Source organism: Dermacentor andersoni, chromosome 6 (genome assembly GCF_023375885.2).
Source record: "Dermacentor andersoni chromosome 6, qqDerAnde1_hic_scaffold, whole genome shotgun sequence".
Classification (NCBI taxonomy): Eukaryota; Metazoa; Arthropoda; class Arachnida; order Ixodida; family Ixodidae; genus Dermacentor; species Dermacentor andersoni.
The window spans coordinates 43492075-43507323 of NC_092819.1; the positions used below are offsets into that span (position 1 = coordinate 43492075).

General features: G+C 49.2%; 1 protein-coding gene and 1 long non-coding RNA gene across 4 annotated transcripts in view; one reads left to right on the forward strand and one right to left on the reverse strand.

Moving 5' to 3' along the window:
- Window positions 1–10163, reverse strand: part of LOC140218964 (uncharacterized) — a 180309-nt gene extending 170146 nt beyond the window's left edge. The window contains exon 1 of the long non-coding RNA XR_011895158.1: window positions 9296–10163. This is a non-coding gene — a long non-coding RNA (uncharacterized lncRNA). The remainder of the gene's footprint in view (window positions 1–9295) is intronic.
- Window positions 1–15249, forward strand: part of LOC126521975 (plexin-B-like) — a 140977-nt gene that overhangs the window by 113640 nt on the left and 12088 nt on the right. For all 3 annotated transcript variants that reach the window (XM_050170734.2, XM_050170737.2, XM_050170735.2), the window contains exons 8-20: window positions 962–1106; window positions 1771–1930; window positions 2714–2810; window positions 3434–3542; window positions 4457–4585; window positions 4744–4836; window positions 5581–5665; window positions 6204–6376; window positions 11449–11594; window positions 12275–12514; window positions 12633–12809; window positions 13592–13688; window positions 14797–15156. In XM_050170734.2, coding sequence (XP_050026691.1) covers window positions 962–1106; window positions 1771–1930; window positions 2714–2810; window positions 3434–3542; window positions 4457–4585; window positions 4744–4836; window positions 5581–5665; window positions 6204–6376; window positions 11449–11594; window positions 12275–12514; window positions 12633–12809; window positions 13592–13688; window positions 14797–15156 — 2011 coding nt within the window. The remainder of the gene's footprint in view (window positions 1–961; window positions 1107–1770; window positions 1931–2713; window positions 2811–3433; window positions 3543–4456; window positions 4586–4743; window positions 4837–5580; window positions 5666–6203; window positions 6377–11448; window positions 11595–12274; window positions 12515–12632; window positions 12810–13591; window positions 13689–14796; window positions 15157–15249) is intronic.

Sequence of the window (15249 nt, forward strand, 5' to 3'; positions counted from 1 at the left end):
GACGGCGACGAACCGCGCTTAGCAGTGTGTGGTACGGCCGTAGGGTGTATACGCGCGGGAGCTTGGGTCTGCGGTCAGGGCCACGTGCTGCTTTGGTGGCGCCGGTCCCATCAATTATGCACGCGCCGAGGGCGGCAGCTGGGGTGTGGGGCACAGAAGGCAGTCCACACCATAGGCTTCCGCCGTTTTGCGCCGACAGGGGACACGAGACTTTCTGGGCGAGCGTGTTCTGTGTGCGCGGGGCCTCTTCTTTTGTTGCCGCCTGTTGTCTCTCGGCGAGCACGGTGACTGAGGTTTCAAATGGGCAGTCGGCGGTGAATCACTCTATAGGCTTCCCTGCCGAGAGTATACTTTGAATGACAAGGGGGCGCTAAGTGCTGTAGACATTGAGCGACGCGTTCCAGGTCAATCTTCGTTTTTGTTTGTTTGCTTGCTTTTTTGAGCGTTAGAAAACGAGGTTTATCGAAAAAGAAAGCGGGACCACAAGCCGCTTCCGCATGTTGGAGACCTTGGCGTAACGAAAAAGGAATTTCGACTGTGGCACCGCGCGCTCGCATAAACTGAACAGTATATTTAGCAAGCAGTGCCAATAGCGTCCGCTGTTTCTGTTTCTCCCCGTGTCTACGCGGTGGTGAGGAGGGGGGGGGGGGGGGGTAGCGCAGTGGTTATGGCGTTTCTGCTCTGACCACGACGTCGCCGGTTCGGCTCCCGACCCGCGGCGACAGACTTCCAGTGTAGCTTGCAATGCGGAAAACGCTCGTGTCTGACACCTCAGAACGCAGACGTTCAATCGGCATTCATCAACTACGCAAATAGCGTGCGATACGACGACCGCCGGATACCAGGTGTGCGAATCGCGAGTCACTTTTGACACACCGCAGTGTATACTTACGTGGTAAATAAACTGTAGTTTCGACTTTTTCAAAACGCGCTGATCTCTCTCTCTCTCTCTCTCTCCCAGGTGCACGGTGCAGTCGGAGTGTCTGAACGCGTCCGCTGGCGCCGACCAGCGGAGTTCGTCGCGGTGGCTGTCGCTGGACACGCAGCAGTGCATCGACTTCCAGTCCATCGCGCCTGAGAAGCTGCCCCGCTCGGCCACGACCACCGTGAGTCACTTCGCGCCGTCCTCTTCGCGTGGGCACGAAGATGTATAATATATATATATAGAAGGTATATAGTATAGATGTTGCATAATATAGCCTGGGGAGGTGTTTGGGTGTCTTAGCAGCCCATGAAAGTCGATTAATTCCTACGGTAACACCTTCTTAGGAAAGAAACAAGCGCTTATGAGGAAAGCGAATTCACAATGAGAACGTGTTAGGCGTTTCTCTATTCCTTTATTTATTTTCGAGCCAGTCGTCCTGACATGGCGGCAAGCTGCCCGAATGACATTTTTAAAGATGAGCACGCATACGATAACGTGCTATAAATCGGGTACACCAATGCATGAACGTTCACCATAATGAAAGCGGACTACGATACTTAGCAGTGATAAAGCAGTTTTTAGCAAGTTACAGTAACGCTGGCTTAGATACTGTACCATCCGCGCTTTAGCACAGTCTTACTCCCTCCCCCGTCTTCACGGTTCAGAATGAGTGCCCTGTGGTTTTATATGGATTGATGTTATCACGGGCGTTGATAGCAAACGCGAGATTTTTTGCATGCACGGTTGCAATGTGTTGCATAACACCAAGCAGTGTCAATCAAACTTTCGCTTATCCGCGCGATCCCGCGCGCACTCACAGCACTGTCGCACGTTTGCCCTCCCAGGTGGAGATCGCCATCAACCAGTTGCCCCAGCTGCCCCGCGGCGCCCACTACGAGTGCGTGTTCGGACACAGCGCCCCGATCCAGGCGAGGGCCACGCAGCACGGGCTCGCCTGCTCCACGCCCGCCGTGCCCGACCGACCGCCCATACCCGTCGGATCGGGTGCGTGTGTGTGTTACTACTGCATGCGAGCTCCGTGGCAGAAGCAGGCGGCGAGCCTCGACTTGTTGGTAGATTCGTGGAGATAGCCGCATGTATTCTATTCACGCAGGTCGGGCACCTCTAATCCGTCTGTTATGCGATAGACTGGTGTACGGTTCGATTCTGCGAAGCTGAGAGGCTTGCGTTCTGACATTTTGGGGGGAGCTCGCTCGAGGTATCCGCGAAAGGAATGAGATTTCGTCGCAGCCAACGTGCGTCTGCAGCAGACTTTCTGAAAGCAGCAACGCGCACATAGCCGCGAAACCGCCGCACCTCGTCCTCCAATTGCAGGTCGAGCGGCGAAGGCGCAGCTAACCTCTTGCATGACACCCGTCCTCGGAAGACTATTGCAGTCCGGTGTGCAGTAAAGAAAAGGTTGGCATAACGGAAAATGATAAACGATAGGCCAGGAGTGCCAAGCTCAAATACCCCCCAGAGCGGTAGATGTTTCTCCAGTGCGGTAGGAGCGCATATCCCCAGACCCTGGATATCGTGCAGCTTGTGGCGAGCCGGTGCTGCAGTCTGATGTCGCAGTTGGTGTCATGTACACAGCTATGCGGAGCCTCGAAAAGTTGGGCGCTCCTGACTCCCAGCTCTGGAATAGCATTTGTGCTAAGTACACTGTACCAGCACGCGATGTTTAGTGCTCAAGATGGTTCGACTTCTTTTTCTTTTTTTTACTCTCTTACTAATTGTGTGCTTATGTGTGTAACGACCGCCGTCTGCATTGTTCTGCATGCGCAGATCACGTGGACGTGACGCTGTACATCCGATCCAGCGAAACCAACACCGACTTCCTCCACAGACCGTTCACCTTCTACGACTGCTCCGTCCACAAAACGTGAGTCCTGACATGACGATACATCTTCAGTCTTAATACGAGGTACATGGAATGCGGCATGCATCGCTGTAGGGGGAAAGAAAAAGAAACGAGCGCACTATGTGTGGCACAAGCTTTAAGATTACAGCGACTAGCTATGCGTATAGTATTGCTATTTTTCACATATTTTCCCCTTGACTTTACGAATGTAACCACAGTAGTATAGACGCCGGAAACAAGTAATTTTATGACCGAGCCGCCATTACGTTCGGCGAAATTCCGTTCTCAGGTTGATAGCAATCGGTATACAGCAGACCTCGTTGGGAGCAGACGCCGCATGAAAGAAAGTCCGCCGTCTAACGAAAGGGAAGTAGGCAGGCATTGTTGTCGTGCCGCTGAGTGTTTCATAAGCCACACACACACACACACCGTCCGCGGCTATTCGCTCGTCTTGAAACCCGGAGAGCGTGAGCCCTAATCCCGCTCTCGGCCGCAGTGCACGACTCGCAGTAATCGCTCGCTCGTTACGGGGGACGCTAATCGCGCACTCGTTATAAACGCTGATGGATCGCCTCAGTGCGCAATTCACCCCCGTCCCCGCCTTCTCAATCTGACTGCTGCTGCGTGCTTGCCGCTGTCTCCAGATGCTCGGCGTGCGTGACGAGCGCCTTCGCCTGCAACTGGTGCTTCAGCGAGAACACCTGCACGCACAACGCCACCTCGTGCTCCAGGAACGTCATCAGCGGAGAGAACGTGAGTGCACACACTATTCTTCGTCAACGCTGTCGCCGTCGTCGTACGCTCGCTCCGAGCGCGCGCGCTCTCTCTCTTCGCCCGCGCCCTTGCGTGACAGGCCTCGCGAGCCGTGCTCGCTTCAAGGAGATCGCGCGGCTCCGCTCGGCCGGCACACAGGTGGTCGCTTGGCTGCCGGTGGATGCCGTGCTGAATTGATTGCCGGCGGTTAGGCAAAGCTGCCGCCGCTGCGCAGTCTTTATTTAACCATCGTGAACCAGGCACGTATGTGTCCGCAGCCGCGGTGCATAATGGGAGACGATGCGCAGGGCTTATGGCGCGCCGGTATATATATATATATATATATATATATATATATATATATATATATATATATATATATATATATATATATATATATATATAGAACGCAGCGTTGCCGCCGTCGAATAGAAGGTTGTTCCGCAGTGCGTGCGTTACGTTCTCGTCGTAACTGCCGCGTGCAACACCTGCTATAGCTGTCGCTGTGTCCACCGCCAGTTACATCAATGCCATATCGACCAAATCACAAAAGCAGACGACCAGCTTCCTTTGTTATTGCTCGTCAAATGTTTCGATAAAAAATAAATAAAGTACGTTCTTCTTGCCGCAGCAGACCGCCAAGTTCGTTGATTCTTTTTTTTTTTTTTTTTTGAAGAGTTTTATGAAGCACTGTACAGCGTTTCTCGAGGCGCAGGCGACGTGTGTCAAGAATAGAGTGTCGTGTAAAAAAACAATGACAGCCACTGCCTGCATTAACGACCTCGTTACTTTGGATGCAGTGCGCTGTCCGCAATCGCTCGCGGAGTGTCGCGAGCCGGTTACGCCGCACGGTTGCTTTTACGTGTTCTCGAGCTGGGATAAACTAACTCTCAACCCCCTCCCCCTCCCTACAGAGCCCGCAGAACTCGCTGGTGAAAGGCCGCCAGCACTGCCCGAGCTTCGGTGCCGACTCGTCCCTGCTGCTGGCCAACGGGGTGCGCACCGAGGTGGCCGTCGAGGCACGCAACCTGCCTAGTCCAGCGGTGAGTACGCTTTGTTATATGGTCCCCTGCACCGGCTCACTTCGTATGCTGGTGTGAGTGGCCTGCGCCGAAGTAAATGTGGTGCCGGTCGGAATGTTTCTGACGTATGCATTTTTTTTTTTCTGGTCTTCCTTCGGTCGTGCTAACGGCGCCTGCAGGACAACTTCCACTGTGTGCTAGACATCGAAGGCAGGCGTGAACGGGTGCAAGCCAGAGTCGTCAACAACAAGATCATCTGCTCCCAAGCCGTGGTAAGTACACCAGGGGCCTGCCTCGCTATAGTTAACCCGCGACAAGTCTTTCTAAAGTCCACGAGGGTTGCAATGTGGGCTTGTTGGTAATGCATCTTCAAGGGGAGTATGGTAGCGCGATTCAAAGACGGTACAAGAGAAGACACGAAGGGACACACACAGCGCTAACTTCCAACACTGTTTATTGTCGAAAACCAGGTCGTACTTATACACTCAGACCACATGAGTCACAGGCACTTGAACAGATTAACAATCAGAGCGATACATTTTGTGATATGCTAAGCCATGCGCAAGAATTTCAGTTCTTTTTCAGAGAGAGACTCATGTGGTCTGAGTGTATAAGTACGACCTGGTTTTCGACAATAAACAGTGTTGGAAGTTAGCGCTGTGTGTGTCCCTTCGAGTCTTCTCTTGTCCCGTCTTTGAATCGCGCTACCATACTCCCCTTGAAGATTCTAAAGTCCGTCAGCGTAACAACTGGTTAACGATTAAAATCATCTGCGGTAAACAAGTGAATCAAAATGGATCTGTCTAAGTGCATACCCCTAAAGCAAAAGGACCCTTTCCGCACACCTACCTGTACACCAGAAAAACGATGTCGCGCCCACTGATTCACTTGAAAGAGCGTTCACTCACACGGGCACCACTTTCGAACAGCAGCAGATTACAGTGGCCACTAAGTCTTTGCACGATTCTGAAGCCTGCGCCCAAGTAAAATGCGTCTTGTCCTTTCCCTGTGCGCAGTACACGTACCAGAGTGAGATTCCCGAGCAGCAAGGAACGCTGACGGTCCTGTGGAACGGAAACACCTTCATCGGAAAGGCGAACGGTGAGTGTGAATGATACTGGTGCACATAGTATGTAGCGGACGTGTATGTTCGTCCTGCTGACGAGTGCGGCACTGGCGTCAGTCACTCCCTTTCTCACCCTCTAGAGAAAATACCGTTTTTCGAAAAACCTAAACCAGACCTATAGACTTGACCTCTTTGAAGTCGCTACAACTTCAAAGAGGACACTGACAAAAGGAGCATGGCATCGTTGGATGCTTCTACCTATATGCTATAGCTATGCTTCTACCTATATGCTATACCTATATGCTATATATGCTATAGTTGCTTAAAACTCTCTGTAGTCGCCATCTTCCTTGATATGTGGAGCGATGAATTAGCCAGACGTGTCATGCCTTTACAGTTGAAGAGCTCACTATATCGCCTTTTACTCTCTTCGCCGACACATCGTCTGGAGGATTCGCCATTCCTCGATAAGCTATGTGATATATGTAGTTGCGCTTGCTATACACGAGTTCGTGCACTCCCCCGTTGCGAGTCTGAGCCTTCTTTCTCCGCGTGGTCATGTCGTCCGAGCAGTGACGCTGTACAAGTGCCAGCTCCTTGGCAGCCACGGAGGCCGCGCCGACTGCTCGCTGTGCCTGACCCGCGACCCCAAGTACCGGTGCTCGTGGTGCGGAGGCGTCTGCGCCACGGCCGACTCCTGCGACCAGCCCGTCTCCACCACCTGCCCACCGCCGCGCATCGACTGGGTAAGTGTCGCGACAAGCGGTGCACCGCGCAAGCTTTCTCTGTTTGCAACAAGGGCACACGAATTCGGGCATAGAATCACTCCCGCGGTGCTCCAACGAGATCAGCGCAGTGGTGCGGTAGCAGCCATACTCCGCTTCAACGTGCATACGAATGCACGTAACCCTCCGCATGAGGAATTGCCGTCTGCTCAGCCTCGGAGCTCCAGAGGGCGCCTCAACTTTCATGCCAATGCCGCATATACATACCTCGAAACGGAGTTATAGCTTTGCCACTGTGCGAGTTTCTGGTGTTGTTAACATTCCTGCTTCTTTAGTTTGTCTCCTTTTGGCGTAGTACGAGAACTCTTCCTACCTTGTGAAAGCATAGAACGTATGGGCACTCAACGTACGCGCTTCGCCGTTGTCGGACAAAGAGAAGCAAACGCGCAACAGGTCTTGCGCTATGCGATGCATCAACCTAATGGAATTCGCTGACGCGAGAGAGGCCTCCAGGTACCTCGTCTACGAAGGATATGGGGAAGAAAAGAAAGATTCGCGTGTTCCGCATGCGGGAATCAACCCTTCGCGGCCAGCCTGTAACCCTATCGGACGTACTCATCTGCGCTGCCATATGGCATGTCCGCTCGCTGCCCGGTTCTTATCCGTGACGCGACAAGAGAACGCAGCTTCCGCGATCACAAAACCCCCCGAGCCGCATTCCCCGTTCTTACGGGATTAACCGCGATGGAACAGTGTGCACGGCGGGGAGGAGGTGCAGGCCAGTGGGGAGGGAAAGAAGATGAACTAAAATTAACCGCCGCCCGCGGAAAAGGTGAGAGTGACAGAGGAGAAGGAAAAAGAGCCGCGACCTAGAGCGAAAACGGCCGCCGCGCGCAAGCCGAAAAATCAATGAGAGAAAAAAAAAAAAGAAAGAAAGGAGGGAACGCCGCGGTGCTCGTCACTCGAGTGGCGAGCCTCCTCGGCGGAGCGGGCGTTTGTTTAACGCAGTTTCCCGTCGGCCCTAATGTTCTTTTCCCTAATTTCATAGGGCGCCAGATTAGGCGCCCTCTATTCTTCCCTTCCACTTTCTGTCCTTATCGTGGCTTCCCTTCTCTGCTCAACGACCGGCCTCGTTTTCCCGTTCCGTGAATTTTTCCTGCAGCTCTCTCTCTCTCGCTCTCTGGCCATCTGCTCGTCTTCCGCGACATCACTCTAACGTTTGTGGCTTGTTTGTGTTTTTCTTTCGTCCTTCCTTCATTTCTTTCTTCCTGGTGCCTTTCACTGAGAGCACTTGCGCGCCACGTTCGTTCTTTCTTGCCCCACACGTTACACACTCACTTGCCATTTCTTTTTTTCTTCTTCTTTTTATTCTCGCTCGCTTGCTTACTTCTCTGTATTTTTTTTTCTCGCTGGTCTGATTTTCTGTCTTGTGTCGTGGTCTAACCTCATTGCGAAGCATTTTGTTGCTTCGTCGCTCCTTTTCTGTTTGCACGCCAGAGCCTTAATTTCTAGCTCCTCTCTCCCTTTCCACCTCAGCTCTGTGCCGTCGGTCCTCCAGCGTCCTTCGCGTTCCTCGCCCCTGTATTAGTACCGGAAGACGAACGAGAGAACACGGATACCTTATCGACGTCTTACGTCTCGTTCGTCACCGTTTCCTCGTCCCCCGTAGCCTTTTTTCCGGATCCGTTGATTCGTCGTGCAGTGCTACTACGGCTGTCGTCGTTTCAATTGACGATCTCTCCAGAGAAGGGACATGAAAGGACTTGTAAATCTGCTTCAGGCAGCTGTGAGCTTGCTGAACAAGGCGGGGCCTTTTAGCATGTGATAGTTCGATCATTTGTCCGTTGTAGCGGCGGCTAAGACGCAAACTTCTGCGTGCCGACGCTGTAAGCACAAAGTCAGGCAGAAAGAGAGAGAGGGAAAGATTTCTGACGACCACCAAGAAATAGACGCAAGTGGCCAATCTGTACGTGATCATATGAGATGCGAGTTGAACTGGTTGAAAACAGAAGAGCAGCGGTGACAAAATATTCTGATCTTGCTAGTTTAGCCTCGTGTGCTTATGTCTTAGACGGTCGGCGGTAGACGCAGCATATGACAAGCTATATTATCGGATTGTAAATTTAAAAATTAAATTATGGGGTTTTATGTGCCAAAACGACTTTCTGATTATGAGGCACGCCGTAGTGGAGGGCTCCGGAAATTTCGACCACCTGGGGTTCTTTAACGTGCACCTAAATCTAAGTACACAGGTGTTCTCGCATTTCGCCCCCATCGAAATGCGGCCGCCGTGGCCGGAATTCACTCCCACGAACTCGTGCTCAGCAGCCCAACACCATAGCCACTGAGCAACCATGGCGGGTACTTATCGTATTGTATAGCCAGCGTTAGAAAATCGTGATTAGCCACGCTTTGAACCAACAAATACACGTGCGTGCTGTCTCGAAGTACGTCGACCACTCAGCAATGAGGCCAATTAACAATTTATGCTGCTCCCTTTGCCACTTGCTCATCCCGGCGCGCGTAAAACACTGCTCTCTCTTTTCTTTTGACTGATTTATTCCCGTGACGTTTCCTGTGAAAGGCTTTCTTCTTATCTTTTTTTTTTCTTACACGGATCTAGCAGCGCTATATTGCACTGTAATATACAGTGAGTCGATAGCAGAAACGGCGGTTCATAAAATACAGTACGTCGATAGCAGAAATGGCGGTTTCGCTACCCGCGGCACTTTTGACATTTTGGCGACTAGACGACGGTCAAATTCAATTACGCGGCCGCTTTCATGGACCCCGTCATCACCGCTACCGAACAGGGTCGCATATATACATTACAACGGTTTTTCTGCGCAATCCCACCAGTCGTCTCACTTCAACCGTTATTCCACCGCCCTTCGAAACCGAGTTATTTTCGCGCCATTTATCGCGTTTTGTACTACTTACCTTGTAGGCGGAAGCGCCGCGCATTCCATTTCCGACGACAGCAGGGGCTCGGTGCTTGCGCTCTGAGTACCCAGCTTACGCGAAACGTCGCAGGCGGGAAGAACGAATTATGGTAATGACTGCTAATTGAAATGATAAACAAGCCGAGCGGGTGGCGTCTGTTTACGTTGTTTCGCTCGCCATCGGTGCGTCTGGCCACGGTACTGGTGCTGCCATCTCTCGACGGTCTGCATGTTTGCCGCGGCCTCTTTTTGTGTCACACTTGTATGTCGTTTTTTTTTTTTCTTATTCAAATTTTATATACTTCAATTTATCGTACCACTTCAGTTTTGCCCAATGCATCGTAGTTCGCACTATCATTACCGGTCATTACTGCAAGAAGATTACTACTATTTATTACTTGTGTTGGGCTCGTTCATTGACTGCACCGCATGGTGGAAGATTTAAATGCGCGCCTCCGGAGTTTCAGGTCAATGCTGCTGGAAGTGCTCAACCATCGGGGTTGAGCATGTAACTGCTGGTTGACTTTATCACACCTCTACAGCCTTTTTAGTTCGCTGGGTTTCATTTCGAAACGGATGTGCAGCGTGGCAATTCAACCGATTTCTTAGGAGGCTTCATGGCCAGCGTTAAGTCGTGAACTATGTGTAGTACCCGCAAGCGCAATCTTTCCAAAGAAGAAAATTCGCTAGCGTTTAGCTGCTTCCTGGCGCTGTCATCCAACTAAGCTAAATCGATGACGCGAGAACAGCACCACTACGCGGCAAATCCGGGCGCGAGCGCTCTTGGAACTTGCTTGATGCTTTTGTGAACTAGAGTTTATACATTACACACCGCCAGAGCGACAATACTATACGCATGCGGCGACAGCCGCGCAATAAAGTAAACAGAGCCACCACCGAGTGCCGCAGTCCTGCAACGGTAATGGAGACGAGGCAAAGAGAGCGAGAGATGCGCGTCTAATTGAGTCATACGTATATAAGCGCCGCTGCAGCGCGCCGCCCAATCAACCGCGACGCCGCAAATCTAATCACGCCCAGGAGCGCGCGCCGCTGAAAGTTTTGCCGTTGTCGCCGGCTCCGCCGCGAGGCGGTGTCGTTCCCCCGTCCTTCACGTTCTCCTTCACATGTTCCTTACGAAGTGCGTGCGTAATCAAATTGCGGGCGTGCGCGGCGTTAGTTCTCTTTGCTTATTTGTTTGTTTATCTATCTCTTTCGTGCTGCGCGGGTTTCTTAATTACCAGTTCTCGACTTGACGCGCGCACGACGTGTCAGCGTTAAAAGCTGTTCGAGCGAGGCGGGCGTTTTCTTACATGCACGCGGGAAACGCGGAGCGCGCGCCTCTGCGGCTGACAGCGAGTTCGCACCGCTCTGACGCTGTTTTGCATTCTTCGGGCTTACCGAGCCGAGTGCGCCACGCTTCTTGCGCGCTTACGTTTGCTTATCCGTGATTAGTCCAAGCAGCCGTCTCATTCTGTTGCTCACTTTGTGCGTAATTGCACACACATGCACGCGCGTTTTTCTGGCTATATATTTGCTTGTTCACAAAACTCGTGCTTTGATCTTGTTTAACTTTTTCTCCATGGACCTTATATCTACATTATATCTGATCCCGTGAACACCTCGAGCTTTATCGACGCAAATATCTTTCCTCTGAAAGTGTACACTTGGCTATTGCAGCACAATATTCAATAACAAAGAGACAACTGAGGGGAACGAAGATGACGCAAGTCTTCTTTCGTTTATGTCACAACTTTTGTTCAACGTGGTTGGGCCCAAGATGACATATGATGTCTCCAAATGATAGATGGATTCTTTTTCTGCTTTCTTCTATTTTTGTGGTATTCACTGGAGCAACAGAAGGAGCCATTATTAAGATTTTGCACATCAAAGATTGTTGTGCGGTTTCTTTGAGGGGATTTAAACTAGTGATACATATCCTCTCTTTACCTGAACAAGCGCAGCTGACAAATAGGCAGAACTGCTGTCACAGCGGCGTCTGATATGTGGCAAACTATTCACATTCTTGTGCTCTGTACACATTTCTTGCTGCCTTAGCATTGGAATTTAGAAGTCATGGAAATTATTTCGTGCATTTTGGTCAAATTTAGAAAAGAAGGCTGACTGGCAACTTCTGTTTTGTGTCCATTGCAGATTCATCCCTTGAGTGGACCCATTGAAGGTGGAACACAGGTTACAATTGAAGGGAGCAACCTAGGAACAAGCCGGGAAGAGATCTATGATAAGATCAAAATTGGTGGAATCCCCTGCATTCCTACTGAATACAATGTGTCGGTCAGGTAAGCACGTCATTTCTTTTATGTCACTGCCAACAAGCAAACGACTGTTCAAGCTTTCGCACTTTTCTTGTATATCAATACTTTGCCCTCTTTGTTGACATAGATGCCATATGTGCTGCAATGTAAGCGCATTCTCTGGGCTGTAACTTCACCGGCTTTCTGCTATCACCCTTGATGGCCACCCATCTTGACATCCAACACTATGTCTCTTATGCTTGTGTGTCATGTGTTCATTTTGCATGTGCTACCCCGGAGACTCATATCTGGTTAACCTCCCTGCCTTTCCTCTTCATTCTCTCTCTCTCTCTCTCTCTTTTTGCATGAGCACATTGTTGTTAAACAATGCTAGTTTTCTGTGAACACATATGCCTTCTGAATGCATTATATTCCCCACTCCTGCCTAAGGTCTCTGTTTAGACTGACAGTAACATGAAAATAGATAAAGCAGCAGCAGATTTCAGCAATATTTTTTTTTACCATTTCCTATCATGTTATTTTTATTTTATTATTTTATTATATTATTTTCTGAATTCACTTATAAAATGGCGGAAAAGGGAATAGAAAAATGGTAGGAAAGGCTACAAGTATGAGTCAGGCCATTGTGGTGGCATTGAGGGGTTCAGCTTATTTATTAGTCTTTTGTACCTGCCTCTGAGTGATATTTGTTTTTGCCTCTGCAGGGTTGTCTGTAGGACGGGAGCGAGTGGCTCGCCGCTCATGGCAGACGTGGTCGTTGGGAATCGTGCTGGCATCACACAGGCAAAGGAAAAGTTCCAGTATCGACAAATCACGGTGCGCGACCTTCAACCCCGCACGGGACCGCAGTCGGGGGGCACTCGTCTCTACATCAGTGGATCGAATCTCAATGTTGGCAGCAACCTGACTGTGTACCTTGACAACCTCCCCTGCACTGTTGACAAGTGCGTCATTCATTACGCATCTTAACTCTGCTTTGGTTGCAGCGTTCTCTGTGAAATAGAAAAAAAAGAAAGGGGCCATTGCTCTAAAAGTCTTTCCATGCTTTGACTTTCGTTACAGAACTTTGGCCAGCAACAGCCAGATCTCGTGTAAAACTAGCAAGGCCACTATACCGAAGTACAATGTTTCCTACCTGATCCTCAAGATCGACAATGCCACCCTAAGTATATCAAGCCCTTTCAACTACTCAGAAGATCCAACCATACTCAAGATATCACCACTCAAGAGCTTTGTCGGGTTAGTGCATTATTTTTCTATTTCCTCGCCCACTAGCTAGCTACAAAGCAGTCTTGTGTATGGCTGGTGTCACATTTACAAGCATTACTTTCACGCTCGCACTGCAATGAATGCATAAACGTGCTGTTGGCAAATGCAACAAAAGTGCTTTTTTCGTCAAGGGAAGCCCTTGGCTACAGTACAAATTACACCTTGTATGACTTTGACTCAAGAAAGCCACGAAGAAAACTGTATTGGGAAAATCATCTGCTCATGTTGTGGACATTCAATATAAATAATTATAAGCATATTGGATTTCAGGATGACGGGTAGGTTTCACCGGTGTTCTTCAGCAAAATAAGATGTTTAGCAGCCATAGCACTTATCTATTCCACTTCTGCCCACAATGATGCATTTTATCATTTCAGAACAAATTGAAGCTTTGGTAATGCAATGTCACATGCCTTGCATGCCTTGACCTGTGCGTTAGCCATTTGTCTAAATTTAACAAATTGCTTGGCTTCATTTATAATAAGGGTCTACTTGAAGTTCACTACAATAGAATTAAAATCTGTGTGAAAAATTGTGCTTCAGAGCTTTACATTGTAATGTCCACGATGACATTTGTAGAAATGAAAATATTCTTAAATGTATTTTGATCACGTTACTATTGCAAATGTCACCTTCATTCACTTACTACCTGTGTGTTCAGTTATCTTTTCTGATTTTCATCTGTTCTGGCGCAGTTCCCTTTTGTTTCATGTGTATTTATGTACTAAAAGGAATGTTTTGTTTGGTTTCAGTGGTGGTCGGAATGTGATGGTCACGGGTAGCAATCTCCATGCTGTCCAGCAACCACGAATGGCAGTCTTTTACGACAACCAAATACTGAATGAAACGGTAAGCTTCTTTCATTCTTTCTGCTTTTTATTACTTTAAGCATATTATGAGCAGTCATGCAGACGCTTGTTTCACTACCATGTGCATCCAAGTCTAGCACACCGCTAATTCAAATGCTCATACAGTATTATGTTGAGATTTGCTGTCCCATATCATTTGTTGCATGCATGCATGCGTGTGCGTGTGTGTGTGTGTGTGTGTGTGTGTGTGTGTGTGTGTGTGTGTGTGTGTGTGCGTGTGTGTGTGTGTGTATCACGTGCGTGCACACGCGATAACTGTAGGCAAATGCAGTAGGCTTACCTAAAGCATACTGCGTTGACGTTCATAAGCTATACTGTCTGCAAGGCTGACTTTGCAGGGCCCCCGTCAATGTCCCCATACTAACTGCAAGTTGCGTCACACACAGACTAACTTGAACTGCAGCTTCATTCACTCCCTTAACATGCTCCTTTCTTGTACAAAGCTACATCATAACAGGATACAGTATTTAGGGCACGTGTATTTTGTATTCTGTAGCTTTCTGAGCACTTCATTTAATTGAAGCCTTGCATTACAGGAAAGCAGCTTAGTTCAGTGACAGAGACAAAGTGTTGATGTAACTAAGGTCTCAATTTCATAATGGTGGCACTTGGGAAATCGCATTAGTTTCCACATGCAGCAGAACCTTGACATATTGAACGTAGATGTAACAAATTATTGGATATAATGGAGTAAATCTAAAACATGTCTCGCAGGCATCAGTGTGTAATGAATATATGCTCATAACAATATTGGATGTAACAAATATTTTTGTGTCATTTACAACTTCCTTATAACAGTAACTTTGACTGTTGTATGCCGAGAAACAAAACTAATTGAGGTGAATGTGAGAAAAGAAGTTTATGGTCACACGCACACTTCCAGTCAGCACTGTTTCCGCATACAGAGTCGTTGCTTTGTGCATTGACATAACAAAAATACCTCAATGCTGATGTACATAGTTCACAAGAGTGACAATTCTTGAAGAACAGTGCACTGAATGATGAAAGTTTTATAGAAACTGGTGGTTTCACGTTACGACCTTTGGTCAACACGTAATCTTCAATTTAGATCATCTTTATCTGTCCAGGTGTGTGAAGTCCTGTCACCTTCCTTGATGTCCTGTCCCTCACCACCCATCAATGCTGAAGCCTACCGACAGCTTCCTAGCAGCGACAGGCAAAAGAGCCTGGGCAAGGACAATCGCATCAGCGGTGGCAGCCACACAGGTCTCAGCACCAGCTACAACAATGACCAAGACGCTGGCGGCCACCGGGATGAGTGGCGGTTCCGCATTGGCTTCACCATGGATGACGTCAGCAGTGTCCTTGAGCTACCCCGAACTTTCCCATTGCTTCACTCTGACTTGGTCTATGTGCCGAATCCACAGCTGCACCGCTTTGAGGGGGATGGCGTAAAGCTGTACAAAGGCGAATTGCTCGTCATCGAGGTAAGAAGGCAGGGTTACTTTCCCCAACAAAACAATGTTCCCACCCTTAGGTCTAGGAGGCACAATATGCAAAAGACAGTAGTGCAACCTATC